The sequence below is a fragment of the Salvelinus sp. IW2-2015 genome, linkage group LG36, assembly GCF_002910315.2.
Source record: "Salvelinus sp. IW2-2015 linkage group LG36, ASM291031v2, whole genome shotgun sequence".
Lineage (NCBI taxonomy): Eukaryota > Metazoa > Chordata > Actinopteri > Salmoniformes > Salmonidae > Salvelinus > Salvelinus sp. IW2-2015.
Genome location: NC_036875.1, coordinates 21,646,170 through 21,668,940, shown reverse-complemented (window position 1 = coordinate 21,668,940; position 22,771 = coordinate 21,646,170). Strand labels below are relative to the sequence as shown.

The following is a 22,771-nucleotide window of genomic DNA, read 5'->3' as shown; positions in this document are numbered from 1 at the left end:
GCAGAAGTTAGCCAATATGTGAGATGTGGAATCAAGAGGGATTTGACAGTAAACACATGTCCTTTTTATGGGAGTTATGGCTTCAACAGACCCTGTTTTGTATTGTCCAAGAAGGTAATATGAGAACATCATTAAGACACTTCTGAAATCCTTGTGGTTGACCAGGACTGGCCAAGAAACCACCAGTTTAAATATTTATCCAAGGAACCATCTTGGAGATCTATTGAAAGAGAAACAAAGAACTCTACTGAAGCCAGTGAGGGAGAAACAGAGGAACACACTAATGGGCTGACTCAGTGACTCCATATGGGAGTATACAGGTGTCTGCTAGGCCATTTGGACCGTGGCTACAGGAGCAGTTCCTGTGTGTGTTTTCCCACATACATTGTTCCATTTCCCAACCAAACACCCAAGGGCTTTTTCTGGTCATGTAAGGAAAGTGTTTGTTGCCATGGAAGGAATCACACTGACGCAATCACCTCTGACATGGGACCAGCGAGTGGAGTGGAAACAGACAGAGAGTGAGAGGGAGAGAGAGGGCGAGAGATGCTTCATAACTTCCTCCATTTCCCCATCTCTCCCAGACCCCTCCAGCCACCACCACAGAACAGTACAGCTGATTACTATTAAAACTATTACCATACCAGCCACATCTCTTAGATACTTACTCAGTGCTGCCAGTTCCCCTGTTTGTCTTTACCTGTAGCCATCACTAGGGCTGTGTATTTTTTCCATTGCAAAAAAGAAAATACAAATCAGATCAAACTTCTTGGTCCTTAAAAATACCTGCTGTATATAAAATATTGGGTGCTCTAGTCTGGATGACAACATAATGATGTTTGTTTCCAACAAAAAGCTGTTTTCTTAAATAAGTAAAATTCACTTTGTGTTTTGTTTCCTTGCCACGATACTGATGAGTATCGCAATACTTGTATCGTCTAGTGAAGGGGGAAACAATTAATAGTTCCAGAAAAACAACCATCTCTGCAGCACTCCACCAATCAGGCATTGATGGTAGAGTTTGCCAAAAGGCACCTAATGACTCTCAGACCATGAGAAACAAGATTCTCTGGTCTGATAAAACCAAGATTGAGCTCTATGGCATGAATGCCAAGCATCTGGAGGAAACATGGTACCACCCCTACGGTGAAGCATGGCGGTGGCAGAATCATGCTGGGGGGATGTTTTTCATTGGCAGGGACTGGGAGATTAGTCAAGATCGAGGCAAAGATGAACGGAGCAAGTACAGAGATATCCTTGATGAAAACTTTCTCCAGAGTGCTCAGGAACTCAGACTGGGCGAAGGTTCACCTTCCAACAGGACAACGACCCTAAGCACACAGCCAAGACAACGCAAGTCTCTGAATGTCCTTGAGTGGCCCAGCCAGAGCCCGGACTTGAACCTGCTCAAACATCTCTGGAGAGACCTGAAAATAGCTGTGCAGTGACGCTTCCCATCCAACGTGACAGAGCTTGAGAGGATCTGCAGAGAAGAATGGAAGAAACTCCAGAGGTTTGCCATACCCAAGAAGACTCGAGGATGTAACCATTGACAAATGTGCTTTAACAAAGTACTGAGTAAAGGGTCTGAATACTTATGTAAATGTGATATTTCAGTTTTATATGTACACACACACACACACACACACACTTGGAGAAAAAATCTAAAAACCTGTTTTTGCTTTGTCATTATGGGGTAACGTAACAAAATGTGGACAAAGTAAAGCGGTCTGAGTACTTTCCGAATGAACTGTACACCTCGGATGTATGAATTTTTTATGTCTTTTCCCATTCAGTTTCACAGGACTCCCCCAAAACCTTCTCACTGCGCTATTGTAGTTCATCAGACCTTTGTTGATTGACAGATTTCTGGTCCAATCAGAGGGCAGAGTGTGCGTTTCACTAGCCAARAAAATAATAATTGCAAGTGCGATACTATCTTTGGCTGCGTGGAGAGTAGCCTAATCCAATGAGACTCCGTGCCACAAAATCAGTGACAAAACTTTACAAAAATCTGGCCAGATAATTTCAAGTAATCAGCGTAAATTGAGTCCCGAGTCTTGAGGCTTCAAGTCAAGTCTCAAGTTGTTCTATTTTCTATCAAGTCAAGTCATCAAATTTGTGACACGAGTCAGACTCGAATCCAAGTCATGTGACTCGAGTCCACACCTTGCTTTTATTGCAATGACTGATCAAAATAAATTCTCATGCTCTCTCGTCTCTCTGCAGCAGACATACAGAGCAATATGTTTTAARCCTAAAATCGCAAAACATACAGAATCATGAGCTGCGAGATTGGCACTTAAGTATCGTGATAATATTGTATCGTGAGGTCCCTGGCAATTTCCAGCCCTAGTATATCGTGCCGGCCCTAGTGATCACATACCCCCAGTCTACAACCCTAAATTATGACATTAGAGACCACTACAACTGACATGCACCACTGTTCTCATGCCTGTTCTTTGTTGAAGGAGATGGGAATAGAGATAACAGGGATTGATGAGTGGCTCTGATCTAGGTTCAGTTAAAATGGTAAATCTGCCTTCACACTGGCTCAAAAATGCATAGGACATTAAGACAATACTGTACATGTCTATAGATGCTTGTGGCCCAGAGATTGAGATATAAAGTAAGTATATACAATCATATGACTGGCTTAGCTTGTCAGATACCACCACAGAGCGCTCAGGAAATCTGCAATATAATAGAATCATATCAAGCTGAAKAAATGAATAGTCCAATAAGCCGACGGGACAAAACATCAAGCTAGGGCAACAACAAAAAGTAGGGCAACGTTGAGAGAAATGAATTGAGCATCTGTTCTTTAAGGAAAGCGGAATAAAGAACCAGTCATGGCTACGTCTGCGTTCTCAGGTCGTGTGAATTAGAGCCTACAGTCACTCACATGACAAAGAGAAGGACCATAACAGGAATCTGCTCTCACAAATCACCATGCTTCCATAAGAACAAATAACATGTCTGATGTATGGTAAAGTAACTATACACCAGTTTTTTGTGTGTGGTTGTGATGGGGTGTGTGTGTGTGGTGGTGTGTGTGTGTGTGTGTGTGTGTGTGTTGTGTGTGTGTGTGGTGTGTGTGTGTGTGTGGTGGTGTGTGTGTGGTGTGTGTGTGTGTGTGTGTTGCAAAGTAAAGTAACCATATACCAGTCAGGCTTGAGTGCGTGACCTTATGGTCCAGACAACAGAGGGGAGAGGATATGAGGGGTGACCACTAAACCATATTATACTAGCAGACCTTTCAACAGGTATCAGTATCCGAATGTTCTGTACAGCAAAATTATAAATGTTGCTCTATTTTTCTAGACATGGGCTGGTTGGTTAGTATGTCTACCACTTTAAAAACATAACACTGACAAAACATGGAGATGATTTGACTCTTTCTACTTTAGGTGTGTCTATGTCCATCCAACCTCACCTCAGCTTCAATACACACACACACACACACACCCTTCCTCCCTTCCACCTTGTCTTACAGTGTTTCCCTATATATTTTTGAGGTAAAACAGTGTTTTAGGTGTGGCAAAGGCCCACAAAGCAACATAATGGACTAATGGCAATAACAATTATATTGAAGGAACAAAGCTATTTGAAGGGGCCCAGTCATGGAGGGTGACGAAAGGGGAAATTATCTCTCTCAGAGGGGAAGGGAGGGACAGGGGGAAACATCTCTCTCAGAGGGGAAGGGAGGGACAGGGGGAAACATCTCTCTCAGAGGGGACAGAAAGTCAGGAGGTTCACCTCTGGTCCTCCCTGTCTGAACCTAAACCGCTAACCCTGGGCTAACCCCATGAGTTCACCATGTGACCCAGTTACACACGTGAGGGGTGTGGGGCGTAGGGGGTTGTGTGTGTGTGTGTGTGTGCATGTAAGTTATCACTCCCTCCTTATTCACTGCATTCTCTGAGCTTCACAGACAAACAGCTGCACAAACAAGCCAAAAACAAAACAGAAACACAGTTCTGGCTTATGAAGGACAGATATCAAGAAAGACATCCAGACAGCTGTCAATTCATCAACAGAACAGTATGTGCTGTGTAAGGCAGGCATTACACATCTGTGCAGCCAGAAAGATTCTATTAATTTGATTTGATTTGTATGGTGATATTTAGTCCTGTGTAGCGCCAGGGTTGTGTGTTCGATTCCCATGGGGGACCAGTACAAAAAATAATGAAAATGTATGCACTGTATAAGTGTCTGTTAAATTACAAAGAAGGTTGAGCTTGGGAATCTGCCTGAAAGTTGAAAGGTAACAGAGAACTATCCCTAATGACGAGCCATGACCTGCACATTCCCTAAAGAGCCTGAAAAGGTTACAACTACTTAATGTCACAGGTTAATGACTTGAGACCTAGCCAATGTGTTCTAGAAACACACAACATAGATAATAAGCCAGTCATGAACTAAACTGATGGGAGATGTGGGGCAGAGGAGAAACAGACGTGCTGTTTATCTGTAACATTTTTAAAAGTATTATTTATAACAGAACATCAAAGAGTGTAACATAACATTTAGAAAGGAGAGAGTCAAAAATAGAAATGGCTAATGACCGATGTGAATTTTGATAGTTGCCATGGAGATGTCCTAAGTTGTTTTAGAGACTGGACACAAACTAAGCAAATTTTCCCTTCTTAGGCCAGTTCAAATATTAATCCGTCTGACACACACACACAATTACACAAACAGTGCTTTCCATTTACTGACCTGGTCACAGACTCCAATAACAAAAGCTTCCCCGTGCTACTTACACACTAAGACACCCATTTCTATTCTGCCTGATTCATAAATTATGTTACTGTGACCCCTGACCCTTATCCTGGTCTGGTCTCCATATCTGCTCTAGTAAGTAGAGTCTGCGGTGACCTATGGGGTCTAAAAATGACAGAGCATGGCAGAATAGGTGAAAACACAGAACATTGCTTAACAGATCTAGTGAAGTCATCAGCCTCCTTCAATCAAGGATCACCAGGGCGAGGGAGCACCAGAGAGGGCTGGGGCAAGGGGGGGGGGGGGGGGGGGGGGGTGACAGGGGGGCTAGTAGCTAGGTCAAGACCCAAAGAGCTAGACTTAAGTCTCTCTCTCGCTCTCACCTACCCTTTTCTTCCTCTACATCCCCTCACTCCTTCCCTCTCTCTTTACACCCCCACCCTTTCTGCTGCACAAGTGTCAGACGGAGGGGTGTATTACATCGTTACAACTAACTACAAGCTGAGGATTAGGTTTCACCCACTTCACCCATAATTGTCAACACAATACCTTGGACATGAGTTCACTCTAGCCACTCTCTTGGATAGCTGAGCTTACAGACTAGGCCTCATGTAAACAGAGTGGACCTTCATTCTGTTGGGATATGATGTTATAGAGTATGGGTATATGGATAAGGCCAATTGCATATAGAGTGGATCTTCAGTTTGGATATGTGATATTAAAGACATTACTGATAAACTATAGAGTTAATATTGTGAGAGAAGACAGAGGCAGGTATTTCTATTGTCAGTCTGTGTGGGAGAGAGACAGAGGAAAAACACTAGATGTGCTTTAGTGGTACCATGACAGATCAGACTGAGCCTTAAACCAGGCTGAATAGAGGGGTTTCGCTGTGCTTATCCATAATCTAATCCTCTCCCTCTGCTGGCACAGAGAAGGACACACACAGAGGGGCATACCTGACACACTCGAAGATTGAGAGCAGAGGAGCAATTAACTTGGGAGTAGCCACCCGGGATCCCTATGAAAACACATACACTACACACACAACACCACCTCCACAAATGTATACATTTTACAATGGGGAGTCAGGTGTCAGGCATATGCTGTTTCTGTGACCTGTGTGTAAGCATTTCTTTGGACGGTGATAGCATATGTATCCCGCACATTACGACTAATAAAACTTCCCCAAATAATATCAATACTGCTGTTGGAGGTTAGTTCCCCAGTGACCCAAAATCCTGATCTTCTCAACCAACAATCCACATTAGCACAACAATCACCACACCACACACACACACACACACACACACACACACACACCTCCCCCAAATGTAGAAATTTTACAATGGGGGAGTCGGTGTCAGGCATATGCTGTTTCTGGGACCTGTGTGTAAGCATTTCTTTGGACGGTGTAAGCATATGTATCCCGCACATTACGACTAATAAAACTTCCCCAATATATCAATACTGTCTGTTGGAGGTTAGTTCCCCAGGACCCAAAATCCTGATCTTCTCAACCAACAATCCACATATAGACAACACAAATACACAACACACACACACACACACACACACACACACACACACACACACACACACACACACACGGTGGAGCAGGAAGGTAAACAGCAGTAAGTGCTGCTACCTCCGCCTTGGCATTCCGGCCTTCCTCCCTTGGGAAGACCTCGGGAACACCATGATCCAAACAGGAGGAAAAACTAGGAATCACTGAGGAGTTCATCTTCAATTCCCACCACTCTCCCAATCCCCCCATCCCACACACACATCTTTTCCATCCAGTAATCTGTTCATCCTCCTGAGACTGATGACTCACTGGCCTGACTGACCATGACCGCCCAGGGAGAGAGGATTTGTAAGTGTATGCGTGTGTGTTAGCCCCACTGATTGAGAGGGAGACCAAACCGGAGGCACGTAAGTAGCAAGGTCTTTTCCCTCTCAAGAAACAAGCGATAAACACATGCAGAAGAAAAAAACACAGCTGGACTACAGCCAAGTCACTGACCAGTATCACAGGACTTACATTAACCTAAAGGCAGGACACATGTGAAAGAAAGACAAACTTATGGCACAATATTTCAGGCCAGGTCGTTTTTTTTCAACCCCAAAATAGAGCATCCTAAATAAGTAATTGTATTGAAAGGCCCAATGTTCCTCAGAGATAAATCTGTTTATCTATTGACTATGTTAGTCTCGACGGGCGTATGGAGAGAACATCTGCCAGGATCACAAGCTTCCTGCTGTTGATCCAAACACAGCTCCCGCGGGTGGGTCGGAACACTTTACGTAAATCCATACCAGACCAGATGAGCAGAAAATGTTGCAACTCTTCACTCACTCTCTCCCTCACTCTTTCTAGCTCTTTCTTTCTCTATTCCCATGGTGTCATCCAATCAGCAACGCTATCGAATTCAACAGAACACAAAATGTTCTGCCAAATGTTTTTTCTCACACCCACGTTCACTTTTCCTTCCCCTTTCCTTTCCCCATCCCTCTCCCTCTTCCACCTCTCCTCAGCCCTCTAAATCTCTGGGGGGTAGTCTGTCCAGATGTACGGTGTCCTACTGTCCTCCTTCCAAACACACACACACACACACTGATTTAAAAAGGCCCATATTAGCATGGTATGCCTTGTGGTTAGTTGTGGTTTTACAGTTCATTCACTTAACTAGCAAGTACATCAGCGCTAACTATCATTAATTCTCTAGATATTTTTTTAGGCTCATAGGAAACTTCCAGCATACATGTTTTTCTCCAAGCTCCCCTCATAATCTTCTTCCCCTCTTCTTCTCTCTTCTCTGTTTATCAGTAATTCTCAATCACAGACCAGAATTCCAACATGAGTATTTCTGGGAAAGTTTTCAGTGTAACATTTCTAGTTTCAGGTGTTAAATGAACTCTGTAAGTGTAAATTAACACTCATTTGTGTAAAATAACCAATGTGTTAGTGTTAATAACCAGTGTTAAGCCAAAAGCAATCATTATCATATTTCCCAACATGCTCTATTGCAGCTAGATTTTTTGGGATGTGATCAGTAGATGCTGTTGTTTCAAATTGGTCTCGCTTGTGCATCACTATCACTAGCTAACAGGAAAGAAATCAGAGGGTGAGCACAGAGCGTAACTGGGCCAAGCTAGAGCAACTTGTGAAGTTGCTAGAGCTGTTCGCAATCCACTCCGACCAACTTGCTGACCAGCGACTCAGCTAAGCTAGAGCAGCTTGTGAAGTTGCTGAAGCCGTTCGCAATCCACACCGACCAACTTCAATCTGTCTGATGTGGTGCCGTGTCTTCTCAACCTTGAGGCACACTTGCAGTCAACTACTCTTGCAAAACAGTTGGCACAGGTCCCCCTGAAGTCACTGTGTGAGCGCTTCGAATGCATACAGAATTCTCTGGCAGCCAACTTCGATCCAACCCCTGCAGCAGCTTGCCATATGGACCCAAATGCGTCTCTGGCACTTCGCTCAACAGAGATGGAGCCACTGATGAGGGAAGCAGAATCTTGTGTACTTCAGCAAATCAGAGAGTACAGCCGTGAAAGCAGCAGGAATCCCGCAAGATGCCAGCACGTTGAATTCAGCAAGCATCTCGACCACAGTTATTCAGAATTATAGCTTCCTTGCACCAAATATTCACACCAAATATTGTGTCTGAGGTCAACCCAAGCGTTCGTGGGGAGAATATTCAGCCTGACATCAGTCTTGAGAAAACAAAGGACCACCTCTCTGGAACGCAGAGTCTGCTTAAAGATAAACCACAAAGTCTTGTTTGGTTGAACAGAATCACACACACACAAGCTGACTGGCTGGCTGTGAACTAATAGATTTGTGAAGAAGTGTTGTATTGATTATGTTTTTGCTGCAGCTGTTTTTATTAACCCTATGGGGTTAGTCAGTGATACATGATTAATATTACATACACATAACATGTTAAATGTGCCATGACTTCATTTGTTGTACCTGATTCTTTTTACATCTACTACCAAAGTTTAAAAAAGCATTGGATTGGTGTAAACATGGGCAAAAGAGTTTCCTTGCACCATATTTCTTGCACCAGTCTAGGCACTTATCATTTAAATCAAAGTCACATTAAGATTGCTTTATAATTTAAACCTAACCAAACCTATGTCCTGGCCATGGAGTTGTGTGGAGTCCTATAGTGGCCAAAAGCCTGTGTTTTTGGCTGATCATTGGCTGATCCCTCCTGATGACCTGTTTGGCATGAGTGGTGACAGATGGGTCATCAGGAGGGATCAGCCAATTAATTTTACTTGTGAAGAAGAAAATGTACTATTTCATGATGAGATGGCCTCAATGGCTCCCCAGACGCCATTATGACACAGATACAGAGATGTTATATCTACCCAAGTCTATGATCCTGGCCCATCACCTTATTACTGACTGCAAGTGGCAAGAAGTAACATCCCAAAAAATGAACTATAGGCCTACAACGCATACATGACTCCTAGCCTCCCATGCATAGGCTACTTTCTGTCCCCAACACTAAAAATAAAAACAATCTAAATATATGTATCACAAAGAAACTAAACAAACGCTAGTAAATCAAGTCTGAAAACTAACTGCAACTGCATTTAAAATACAAATCTAACTAATAGAAATAAAAACAAATATTGAATCACAAAATTATAATAACCTTGCTACACGCGTGCTACAAACACACACACACACACACACACACACACACACACACACACACACACACACACACACACACACACACACACACACACAGAGATCAATCTGTCGGGCAGATGTACTTATTTCTTCTTATCAAAAATGTAAATGCAGTGTTAAAGGGATACTTCAGGATGTTGGCAATGAGGCCCTTTATCTACTTCCCCAGAGTCAGATGAACTCGTGGACACCATTTTTATGTCTCTCTGTGCAGTTTGAAGGAAGTTGCTAACTAGCGGTATTTCAATGACTGAAAGTCTGTGGTAACTGCTAGCATGCTAGCAGATACCAAAAACATCCAGGAATTGTGCTAACACTAGTTAGCATTGGCTCATGAAACTACCTCTAACTTCCTTCATACTGGATGCAGAGACATAAAAATTATATCCACGAGTTCATCTGACTCTGGGGTAGTAGATAAAGGGCCAGAACCGTGAAGTATCCCTTTAAGTACTAATAGACTAATAACACTGTAATTTATGTACATGTCTGCCCTCTATCCTTTCTAAACCTTCTTTCAAGTAGATAGGGGCGTTATGGCTCCAGTCAACCTGTCCAAACAGTCTATGTCTTGACAGTGATACTCTCCTAACCTTCCATATACCACTGCCTTCCCAGCTAATGAAAATGTATAGCCATGTCCCTATGGATGGGAGGGGAGGTGAGGGGGCTGCATGTTCAGCATTCTCTACACATTACCAGAGCACAGCCGGGCTGTGATAAAATGCAATGGGAGCTGTCTGTCAGTGTAGGGAAGTGAAGTGTTGGATGGTGCAGACACTTGCAGCTGATATAGATATACACTGACACACAAATTAACTGACCACAGGCTTCTATATAGTTAAATACATTTCTGAAAGCGTAGAGTTAATTTACAAACTATTAAAAAAGCACAGAGATACAGAAGTAGGTATGCCATATGAACATACAGTACATATACACACGCTGTCGTGGCTAGGCTTTACTTCCTCTACCCCCTGGCCCACAGCCCTCCTCCCCTACTTTTTTTCCATCTGCCCTTCTCAGGCCACCATCCAGACCAGGACCATCCAACCGCCAACCATCCGGAGCAGTTCAACAGAAGGAGACACCAGACCAGACTCAGAGAACACCACCACAACAAGGGCGCTGAGGAAGGAAACCCTTAAAGCAGGGTTTCCCAAACACGGTCTCCAGGACCCCAAGGGGTGCACGTTTAAGTTTTTTGCCCTAGTACAACACAGAAGACTCAAATAATCAAAGCTTGATGATTAGTTGATTATTAGAATCAGCTGTGTGGGGCTTGGGGAACAACAACAAAAAACAAACACCCCTTGGGGTCCAGAGGACCGAGTTTGGGAAACACTGCCTTAAAGATACCAACCTACGGCTGGAGCGACCTGACCACAGGGGACTGCCTCCATTGACCTCCGAGTCACTGGCTTCCAGGTGTGTCTGCTCACTCTGAGGTTGTCCTTCCTCCCCTCTGCAGATCCAGCACCAGTCCCAGCACTAGAACACCAGACGAGGCGCAGAGGAAGGACCAAACATCTATTCTTCACTCAAAGCGAGCAGACCACAGGGGAGTACCACCACTGACCTCCAGGTCTAGGGGCTCCCTTGTGTGCTTGCTTGATCATCAGGTTGTCCTTCCTCCCCTCTGCAGGCCCAGTCGCAGCACCAAACATCTAACCTTCACCCGGAGAAGGCGGACCACAGGGGAGTGCCATCATTGACCTTCCTCCCCTCTGCCCAGTTCCTGGTTTCCAGTACCTGTCCCAGCAGCAGACCACCAGACAAGGTGCAGGGGAGGGACCAAACATCAGACCTTCCCCCGGAGTGGGCGGACCACAGGGAAGTGTGCCTGTGTGCCTGCTACCTTGTGGGCTACCTTGTGTGCCTGCTTAATCATCAGGTTGTCCTTCCTCCCTTCTGCAGGCCCAGTCACAGCACCAGCACCAACCCAGTTCCTGATTTCCAGTACCAGTCCCAGCACCAGACCACCAGATGTGACCAAACATCAGACCTTCACCCGGAGGGAGCAGGCCACAGGGAAATGCCACCACTGATCTCCGGGTCTAGGGCTTCCTTGTGTGTCTGTTTGCTCCTCAGGTTGTCCTTCCTCCCGCTCTACAGACCCAGATCCCGACCCAGCACCTGCAGCAGCCCCTTGTTTTCCTGGATCCTGGTTCTCGGTGCCCAGTCCCAACACCAGACCCAGCATCAACCCCTTCGCCAACCCTGGATACAGCAGCGGCCAAACTAACTGCCACCCTACCCAACTGCTGCGAGCCCAGACCCCACCCCTTCTCCTGCCCCAACAAAAGGACACAGACAGACTGTGAACCATATAACCAGACCAACCACTCAAGCAAAAACCCCAATCTCAAGCAAGATTCACTCACACTGCGAAATGAAAGCAAACATCCAAGAAATATGTATTGATTTCCCTTCTCCCCCCTTTTCCTTTGACTATTTGATTTGCCTTTTGATTTGATCTGCCCGTTTTAGCAATGATTTGATGACTTATTGATTTTATTGATTATTTATTGAACCTTTTGAATTATCTTTTAAAGTGACTGATATCTAAATAATGATACCGTATTTATATTACATTAGGTTTACTGTAATATGAAATACAGATTTTCACTCGTCACTGAGCTACATATAAGCKACTGTCAAAAACAGACAGAACAGAGCGCTCCTAACAGAATAATGTCTCTGTAGAGATTCTCAGACCCACATTAAACCCTGTGACTGACCATGCTGCCTTGCTCTGGAGGTAGGATGCCAGAATAAGTCAGAGCAGCATGTATTGTGAAAGTGAACCAATTACATTCAGAGTATCATGATGTCTAATGTAAGTATTTTAATAACCAAAATATAATGAATATGTTTATATATTTGGAGCACGTATTTAAATTGTGTTTGTTTTTTACATAAAAATCCAAAGAAAATCTGTCTATGTTTTTAATTGTAATTCTGAAGCATTCATTGGATGTCCAATATGATCCTGATAAATGGTGACAAGTCCTAAGAATTTGCTACCCTGAGTTTGGACATGACAATGTTTGGCTATATTCACAACTACTGCATAGCTCTATATATTGCAATATTAGAAATGGATAAGTTTCAATACATTTTACAACATAACACACGCACTCACTGGTCACTGCTGAGTCTTGGAGAGACATGGAGCTCACCATGAGTGTGCCTCACAAAACTCCAAACTCTAAACACACAACTTATAGCCTGCTTCTCAAGTTGACACATAGATAGTAGTAACATAATACGGTTTGTACATGTTAATTAAAAAAGTTAGTTAAATTGCCCTTACCTTAGCCTCTGTCCGAAATATAGTATAGGATACAGCCACCAACAGAACCAGCGTACCACAATGGACCATCATTGAGATGGGGTGCAATGGAAACGTATGTACAACTGTGCCGAATGCCCACTAAAGACCACTTGTTGAAACGTTCTTGTTCTTCAGGGGGAATGTAGATTACCAGCAGATCATGTGCAGTGCGTTGGGCTGCATCTTTGCCCAAGACGTTGTGAGCTTCTGAGCAATGCAACTTGTTCTTGTTTCTCGTCCACCCCACCCCCTATTTACGACCACCCTCACCCATACGCACGGACACAGCCCTGTTACAAAGGACCACTTCAACTTTTGACTGTTAGGAGAAAGACTGCCCTCAGTCTTTTGGTAATTGTGTCTGTATATTTGAGGATAGTGTGGTACGCGAGCGACCGGGACAACTGTGCGGTGATTTGAGTTCTTGCCGCGAGACTCTTCCCCGACAGCGCAACACATCCCAGGACGAGTGCACACAACGACTGTAAGTGCTTTTTGTGCTAATTGTTGTCTCGTTCAATAGCTACAGACTAGAGGTCTTATGTTGTTTTGCCATTTCCATTGTTAATAGCCTACAGGGGTATGACAGCCCAGGCGTAAAGCCTACAGACAAAGTCGCTTTCCAAATCCAACCATTCTTGAAGGCTATTTCTAACTGCATCAATTTGTTTTGAATATCATGTGTAAATCAATTCATTGAATAATATTGTCCACCAAAAATAGGTACCTTTCACAAACATACGCACGCGTGGGGCGAACGGTGTCAAACGTTTTGATATTCTAAATGTAATTTTATAATGTCCAGTTCAACAAATAAATTGAATTTTTTTGGGGTCTCAGTTTCGTTCGTGGCCCGACCGATATGCATTAGGGCAGTCGCACCTGGAGAAGAAGATAGGCGCAGTAAGAATGAAGTTTGAAGTTCATATGAGCGGGACAATGCAGACAAGACACCAGATTGAACTGAAGAGCCTGAAGTAAGTGACATTGTGTGCTCAATGGGCCCGGTTATGTGAAGCAATTGTCCGTGTAAAATGTGTATTAAATGTGTATTACTCTCCCCTTTCTTTTAGGTTTCTGTTTCTATGTCTTTCCGTGTCCATCCTAGCATCAGGAGTTGACGCAGTAAGTTTTATTTTCAACTCATCATGGGGGGGGGTATTGTTGACAAGCCGTCGACTTAACATTTGAATGGTTTAAATTGCGCTATTAGCACATGCATAACACGGAACCCAAACCGGCTGCGCGCGTGCGCCATCGTGCATACATTTATTTTGTCCCCCCACACCAAATGCGATCACGACAAGCAGGTTAAAATATCAAAACAAACTCAACCAATTACATTCATTTGGGGACAGGTCGAATTATACATTTATGCTTGCACTTGCTAGCTAATTTGTCCTATTTAGCTAGCTTGCTGTTGCTAGCTAATTTGTCCTGGGATATAAACATTGAGTTGTTATTTTACCTGAAATGCACAAGGTCCTCTACTCCGACAATTCATCCACACATAAAACGGTCGACCTAATCGTTTCTAGTCATCTCCCCTCCTAGGCTTTTTCTTTCTCTGACTTATATTGCGATTGGCAACTTTCATAAATTAGGTGCATTACCGCCACTGACCTTGTTCGTCTTTCAGTCACCTACGTGGGTATAACCAATGCGGAGATGGCACGTGGGTACCTGCTTCCATAAACCAATGAGGAGATGGGAGAGGCAGGACTTGCAGCGCGATCTGCGTCAGAAATAGAACTGACTTCTATTTTAGCCCTTGGCAACGCAGATGCTCTGTGGCACACGCGAGCAGTGTGTGTGCAATAATTGAAAAATATAGATTTCAAAATTTATTTTGCAACGCTCACGCACGCGTGCGAGCGTGTAGTCAGCCTGTAACATGAACCCAAACCGGCTGCGCGCATGCGCCATCGTGCATAAATGTATTGTCCCCCACACCAAACGCGATCATGACACACAGGTTAAAATATCAAAACAAACTGAACCAATTATATTAATTTGGGACAGGTCGAAAAGCATTAAACATTATGGCAATTTAGCAAGTTAGCTTGCACTTGCTAGCTAATTTGTCCTATTTAGCTAGCTTGCTGTTGCTAGCTAATTTGTCCTGGATATAAACATTGAGTTGTTATTTTATCTGAAATGCACAATGTCCTCTACTCCGACAATTAATCCACACATAAAACAGTCAACCGAATCGTTTCTAGTCATCTCTCTTCCTTCCAGGCCTTTTCTTCCTTGACTTTATATTGCGATTGGCAACTTTCATAAATTAGGTGCATTACCGCCACTGACCTGTTCGTCTTTCGTCACCTACGTGGGTATAAACCAATGCGGAGATGGCACGTGGGTACCTGCTTCTATAAACCAATGAGGAGATGGGAGAGGCAGGACTTGCAGCGTGATCTGTGTCAGAAATAGAACTGATTTCTATTTTAGCCCTTGGCAAAGCAGACGCTCGTTGGCGCGCGCAAGCAGTGTGGGTGCAATAATTGAATAACATAGATTTCAAAATTTATTTTGCAACTCTCGCGCACGCGAGGTGAGCAGTGTGGTCAGCCTGTAAGAGGGTACAGTAGGCACACATTCAGCTAATAAATATGTTTCGAGGGGACATTTGTGTGCACATCTACATTTACGGTTATGGATGCGGATTTTCTACGAGCAGTGGGCGTGACTGCTCAACTCGAGCATTTCTAGGTAATAGTTGCAGCCCGCAATTGCGGGCGTTCCTGCATATAGGCATTCCATTTGCAAGAACGCCCCCATCGAGTATGCCATTGGTTCCTGCATGAACCAAGGGGCAGGTTCCAGTCTAGACGCACGGTTTCGACTGCTCCTACAGTTTTTGACATGCGGCCCAGAAAGACAAATTCCATAGAAGGCCGCATAGAGAAGTCAGATTTAATAACCTCCTGAGACCCCCCCCCCAAGAAAAAAGTTTGGTATTTGCACTTTTGTTTTTAAGTAACACAAGTCRAAGTGTTTGGGGTGAGAAAAAACACGTTACCAAAAAAGATGTTGTCCTCTGTAGTCCACTGTAGTGGTTTTCAGGAAGTAAATATTTCTTTTAAAAGGCATTACAGTCAATGGGTACAGTAGGTGAAAGACATAGTTGAGGCAGGGCAATTTTTTGTTGATAAGTTCTTATTTAATGTAAAACAAATTACACAGTGATGACAACTCACTAATCTATTTCTGAGATATTCACTTACTAGAAACATTTTGAATATCAAATTCATAAAAATGTAATAATTACACACTTTTTAAAATKTCCATAAAATGTGCACATTGTTATTTATTTTTTATCAGAATTGTTGTATTAGCCCAATTGTGTTGTGACAAGGTAGGGGTGGTATACAGAAGATATCTCTATTTGGTAAAAGACCAAGTCCATATTATGGCAAGAACAGCTCAAATAAGGAAAGGGAAAAGACAGTCCATCATTACTTTAAGACATGAAGGTCAGTCAATGCGGAAAATGTCAAGAACTATTAAAGTTTCTTCAAGTGCAGTCGCAAAAACCATCAAGCGCTATGATGAAACTGGCTCTCATGAGAACCGCCACAGGAAAGGAAGACCCTCTGCTGCAGAGGATAAGTTCATTAGAGTTACCAGCCTCAGAAATTGCAGCCCAAATAAATGCTTCACAGAGTTCAAGTAACAGACACGTCTCAACATCAACTGATCAGAGGAGACTGCGTGAATCAGGCCTTCATGGTCGAATTGCTGCAAAGAAACCACTACTAAAGGACACCAATAAGAATAAGAGACTTTCTTAGGCAAAGAAACATTAGCAATGGACATTAGACCGGTGGAAATCTGTCCTTTGTTCTGATGAGTCCTAGTGTGAGATTTTTGGTTCCAACTGCCGTGTCTTTGTGAGACGCAGAGGTGGGGAACGAATGATCTCCGCATGTGTGTTTCTCACTGTGAAGCATGGAGGAGGAGGTGTGATGGTGTGGGGGTGCTTTGCTGGTGACACTGTCTGTGATTTATTTAGAATTCAAGGCACTCTTAACCAGCATGGCTACCACAGCATTCGGCAGCGATACGCCATCCAATCTGGTTTGCGCTTAGTGGGACTATCATTTGTTTTTCAACAGGAAAATGACCCAAAACATCTCCAGGCTGTGTAAGGGCTATTTGACCAAGAATGAGAGTCATAGAGTGTTGCATCAGATGACCTGGTCTCCACAATCACCCGACCTCAACCCAATTGAGATGGTTTGGTATGAGTTGGACCACAGAGTCAAGGAAAAGCAGCCAACTAGTGCTCAGCATATGTGGGAACTCCTTCAAGACTGTTGGAAAAGCATTGCAGGTGAAGCTGGTTGAGAGAATGCCAAGAATGTGCAATGCTGTCATCAAGGCAAAGGGTTGCTACTTTGTAAAATCTAAAATATATTTTGATTTGTTTAACACTATTTTGGTTATTACATGATTCCATATGTGTTATTTCATAGTTTTGATGTCTTCACTATTATTATACAATGTAGAAAATAGTAAAAACAAAGAAAACCCTTGAATGAGTAGGTGTGTCCAAACTTTTGACTGGTACTGTATATATTCACACACACACACAACATTTTGGAGAGTTAGGACATCTCTCTAGTGTTTTCAGTAATAACTATTACCGATCATGAGCTTGAATTAACAACTGTTGAATCAAGCTTTGTTTTGTGTATTAGTTCATACACCATGAGTCTGGGAATTACCATACATACCTGAATGGCACAGCTTTCAATATTTTTGTCCACAAATGAAACAGCCATAGTTTTGATCAGGCTGTTGATTATGGCCTATGGAATGTTGTCCCACTCCTTTTTTAATGGCTGTGCAAAGTTGCTGGATATTGTCGGGAACTGGAACACACCATCATACATGTTGATCCAGAGCATCCCAAACTTGCTCAATTGGTGACATGTCTGGTGAGTATGCAGGCCATGGAAGAACTTGGACATTTTCAGCTTCCAGGAATTGTATACAGAACCTTGTGACATGGGGCCGTGCGTTATCATGCGAAAACATGAGGAGATGGCGGCGGATGAATGGCACAACAAGTATCTCTGCATTCAAATTGCCATTCTCTAAAATGCAATTGTGTTCGTTGTGTTTTGTAGCTTATGCCTGCCCATATCATAACCACCACTGCCACCATGAGGCACTCTTTTCACAACGTTGACATCACCAAACCGCTCGCCCACACGACGCCATACACGTGGTCTGCAGTTGTGAGGCCAGTTGGACGTATTACAATATTCTCTAAAACAAGGTTGGAGGCAGCTTATGGTACAGAAATTAACACTCAATGTTCTGGCATCAGCTCTGGTGGACATTCCTGCAGTCCGCATGCCAATTGTACGCTCCTTCAAAACTTGAGACATCTGTGGCATTGTGTTGTGTGACTAAACTGCACATTTTAAATGTGGGCCTTTTATTGTCCCTAGCACAAGGTGCGCCTGTGTAAGGATCATTCTGTTTAATCATCTTTTTGATATGCCACACCTGTTAGGTGGATGGATTATCTAGGCAAAGGAGAAATGCTAACTAACAGAGATGTAAACAAATGTGTATGTAAAATTTGAGAGAAATACGTTTTTTGTGCCTATGGAACATTTCTGGGATCTTTTATTTCAGCTCATTTAACATGGGACCAACACGTTACATGTTGCAACTATATTTTTGTTCAGTATAGTACTGTGCGCCTACCATAGTCTGTTTTGGATTTGTGAAGAGACCTCTGGTGGAAGGTCTTGTGGGGTATGCATGTGTGTCTGAGCTGTGTGCTAGTAGTTTAAAACAGACAGCTCAGTGCATTCAACATGTCAATACTTCTCACAAATACAAGTTAGCCCTCCGTATACATTTAAGGGCCAGCCCTTCTTCCCTATTCTGGGCCAATTGTAATTATCCTAAATCCCTCTTTGTGGCACCTGACCACACGACTGGACAGTAGTCCAGGTGTAACAAAACTAAGGCCTGTTGGACCTGCCCTGTTAATAGTGTTGTTAAGACAGAGCTGCGCTTTATTATGAACAAAACTCTCCCCATCTTAGCTACTATTGCATCAATATATTTTGATCATGACAGTTTACACYCCAGGGTTACTATTAGCAGTTTAGACACCTCACCTTGCTCAATTTCCACATGATTCATTACAAGATTTAGTTGAAGTTCAGGGTTTAGTGAATGATTTGTCCCAAATGCGATGTTTCATTTTGTAAAAWTATTTAGAACTGACTTATTTCTTCCAACCCATTCTGAAACTGACTGCAGCTCTTTGTTAAGTGTTGCAGTGATTTCATTTACTGTGGTAGCTGACGTGTATAGTGTTGAGTCATCAGCATACATAGACACCCAGGCTTTACTTAGAGACAGTGGCAGGTCATTAGGAAAGATTGAAAAAAGTAAGAGGCCTAGACAGCTGCCATGGGGAATGCCTGACTCTGCCTGGATTATGTTGGAGAGCCTTCCATTAAAGAACATCCTCTGTTCTGTTCGACAGTAAAGCCATAACACATTTTTCCAGCAGCAGATTATAATCGATAATGTCAAAAGCTGCATCCGATGGATTTGGATACTGCTTTGGAGCAGATTTCTGCAGCATAAGTAAAGATGTGATCAACACATATGGATGATTTCATTCCTGTGCTGCAGCATTAGTAAAGATGTGATCAACACATATGGATGATTTCATTCCTGTGCTGTTTGTAAATACCTTAGTAGGTTTACTGATAACCGTAACCAGGTTGCAGGCACTGAAGTTTGAAGATTTTTCTTGAGTAGGCAACTTGATGAAAGCCAGTCAATATTGAGGTCACCCAGAAAATACCAATCTGTTGATATCACATATATTATCAAACATTTCACACATATTATCCAGATACTGAGTGTGGTCCTGTTTGCCCCTGATCAGTAATGTTTGTGCCAGATATGGTCAGGAGGTCTGAGGGTTCTGATCTACAATAAGATATTGAATATCATAAAGTGATTTTCTGGGCCAGATAAAGAGGCTTGTTGTCCTAGTCTCTTATCAGATTTTGCCTGATGAAAAGCATGTGACATGGCTCAGGCCCTCTGTCTATTGTGCTGCTTCTGGCCAAGCCTCTGATACCAGTGATACAAGGACAGAACACAGGCTATTTTTAGACAGGCATCATCCAAGACTACCCTGTGTTCAGTTCAGCATTGGAACATTTTCAGATTCCGTGTATGTCAGTGTGGCTACTGTGCCCTTTTAGAATTCCATATTTTATGTCAGGCGAATATTATTAAACTTTTTACATAGCATACATGTTATACCTATCACAATCATATTTATTAATTGCTTGCCAAAGTAGATGTTATCATATAAATACACTAGCAGTCAAAAGTTTTAGAATACCTACTCATTCAAGGGTTTTTCTTTATTTTTACTATTTTCTACATTGTAGAATAATAGTGAAGACATCAAAACTATGAAATAGCACACATGGAATCATGTAGTAAAMAWWTTTTTTTAAACAAATCAAAATATATTTGAGATTCTTCAACAACCTTGATGACACTTTTGCACACTCTTGGCCTTCTCTCAACCAGCTTCACCTGGAATACTTTTCCAACAGTTTTGAAGGAGTTCCCACATATGCTGAGCACTTGTTGGCTGCTTTTCCTTCTCTCTGCGGTCCGACTCATCCCAAATCATCACAATATGGTTGAGGTTGGGGGTTGTGAAAGTCACGTCATCTAATACAGCACTCCATCACTCTCATTCTTGGTCAAATAGCTCTTACACAGCCTGGAGGTGTGTTGGGTCATTGTCCAGTTGAAAAACATATGATAGTCCCACTAAGCCCAAACCAGATGGGATGGTGTATTGCTGCAGAATTCTGTGGTAGCAATTCTGGTTAAGTGTGTCTTGAATTCTAAATAAATCACTGACAGTGTCACCAGCAAAGCAAAGCAACCCCACACCACAACACTTCCTCCTCCATGCTTTATGGTGGGAAATACAAATGCGGAGATCATCCGTTCATCACAACGCGTCTCACAAAGACATGGCGGTTGGACCCAAAAATCTCAAATTTGGATTCGAGACCAAAAGACACATTTCCACCAGTCTAATGTCCATTGCTCGTGTTTCTTGGCCCAAGCAAGTCTCTTCTTCTTTTAGGTGTCCTTTAGTAGTGGTTTCTTTGCAGCAATTCGACCATGAAGGCCTGATTCACGCTGTCTCCTCTAAACAGTTGCTGTTGAGATGTTTCTGTTACTCAGTGAATTATTTATTTGTTCTGCAATTTCTGAGGCTGGTAACTCTAATGAACTTATCCTCTGCAGCAGAGGAAACTCTGGGTCTTCCATTCCTGTGTCGTCCTCATGAGAGCCAGTTTCATCATAGAGCTTGATGGTTTTTGCCACTGCATTTGAAGAAATGTTCAAAGTTCTTGAAATGCCGAGGGGTGCCCTATACCTGCGCCCAGAGGAGAGTAGTTCAAAGTCCGGGTAGAGGGGGTGGCTTGGGTCTAAAATGATTTTGTGAGCCTTGCAGAGGGCCCKGACCTTAAAGATCTCATTCAGGCCTGTCTGTTTGACTCCAAGTACCTTGCTTGCTGTGGTGATTATTATTCTCAGCATATTTCTCTGGCTGACAGTGGAATTGCCAAACCAACAAACAATACAAAAAGTTAAAATACTCTCAATGAAGGATTTGTAAAACAGAGTCAGTATAGTACAATTAACATTAAAAGATCCCAGCTTTTTGAGAAAGTACAGTCTCTGTTAACTCTTTTTGTAGATCAGGTCTGTACATTTACTCCACTGAAGCTTATTGTCCAAGAGGACACCCAGATATTTGTATTCCTCTACAATCTCTATGTTCTGACCTCTGATAGATGTTGCAGAGGTAGGCGTTGTATGCTTCCTGAAGTCTATGCACATCTCTTTAGTCTTAATGGTATTGAGGACCAAGTGTGATTCCTCACACCACTCTACAAAGTCATTTAGGACCGGGCCATGATGTTCCTCTTCATCATGCAACAGGCTGATCAAGGCAGTGTCATCAGCGACCTTAACAAGGTGTCTGTCAGGATGGGAACTAGTACAACTATTAGTGTACAAGATGTACAGGAGTAGGGACAAAACATATCCCTGAGGAGAGCCTGTGTTGGTGTTGCGTATGTCCGACACGCAGGGACCTATTTTGACCCGCTGTGACCGTTAGCTCAGAAAGTCCAACAGCCACAAAACCAGCCCCCCATCTAAGGAGAAGTCCCGAATGAGTCTCTGTGCCAGAATGTAAGGCTGGATTGTGTTGAAGGCAGAATAAAGTCAACAGACAAAACCCTGACATGGGATTTGGCACCCTCTAGATGTCTGTAGACCATGTTGAGGAGAATAAGAATGGCATCATCAACTCCTCTGCTGGGCTGATAGGCAAACTGAAATGGGTCGAGGAGCTTCTGGGTGACGCTGAGAAAATGACTTTTCACAATTTTCTCAAGGCATTTCATTACTAAGGATGTCAAGGCAACAGGGCGGTAGTCATTCAGCACAGAGGGATTAGATGCTTAGACATATTAACTGACCATGGAACGTCCTATAGCATGTCATCTGTTTAATATCTCATTCCCATCTGATCTCCCTGACCATGTTTTCCCCTTACAGTACAACTCTTTCCCAGGAATCACAGCAGCTGCACTCTCGATATTCCTGGCCAAGGCTTTCGACTCTGTCAATCACCACATTCTTATCGGCAGACTCAACAGCCTTGGTTTCTCAATTGTTGCCTCGCCTGGTTTACCAACTACTTCTCAGACAGAGTTCAGTGTGTCAAATCGGAGGGCCTGTTGTCCGGACCTCTGGCGGTCTCTATGGGGGTGCCACAGGGTTCAATTCTCGGGCCGACTCTCTTCTCTGTATAAATCAATGATATCGCCCTTGCTGCTGGTAATTCTCTGATCCACCTCTACGCAGACGACACCATTCTGTATACTTCT

The 22,771-nt window shown here is 43.2% G+C and overlaps 2 protein-coding genes across 2 annotated transcripts in view; one reads left to right on the top strand and one right to left on the bottom strand.

Moving 5' to 3' along the window:
- The window catches only part of col4a1 (collagen, type IV, alpha 1), a 69,386-nt gene extending 56,409 nt beyond the window's left edge, over nucleotides 1-12,977 (bottom strand). The window contains exon 1 of the mRNA XM_023981084.2: nucleotides 12,759-12,977. Within this exon, the coding sequence (XP_023836852.1) occupies nucleotides 12,759-12,830 (72 nt within the window). The 5' untranslated portion in view covers nucleotides 12,831-12,977. The remainder of the gene's footprint in view (nucleotides 1-12,758) is intronic.
- Nucleotides 12,978-13,089: 112 nt separating this feature from the next.
- LOC111959484 (collagen alpha-2(IV) chain) overlaps nucleotides 13,090-22,771 on the top strand; it is a 114,402-nt gene continuing 104,720 nt past the window's right edge. The window contains exons 1-3 of the mRNA XM_023981085.2: nucleotides 13,090-13,263; nucleotides 13,620-13,756; nucleotides 13,853-13,904. The gene's annotated coding sequence lies outside the window, so the exon portion shown is untranslated. The remainder of the gene's footprint in view (nucleotides 13,264-13,619; nucleotides 13,757-13,852; nucleotides 13,905-22,771) is intronic.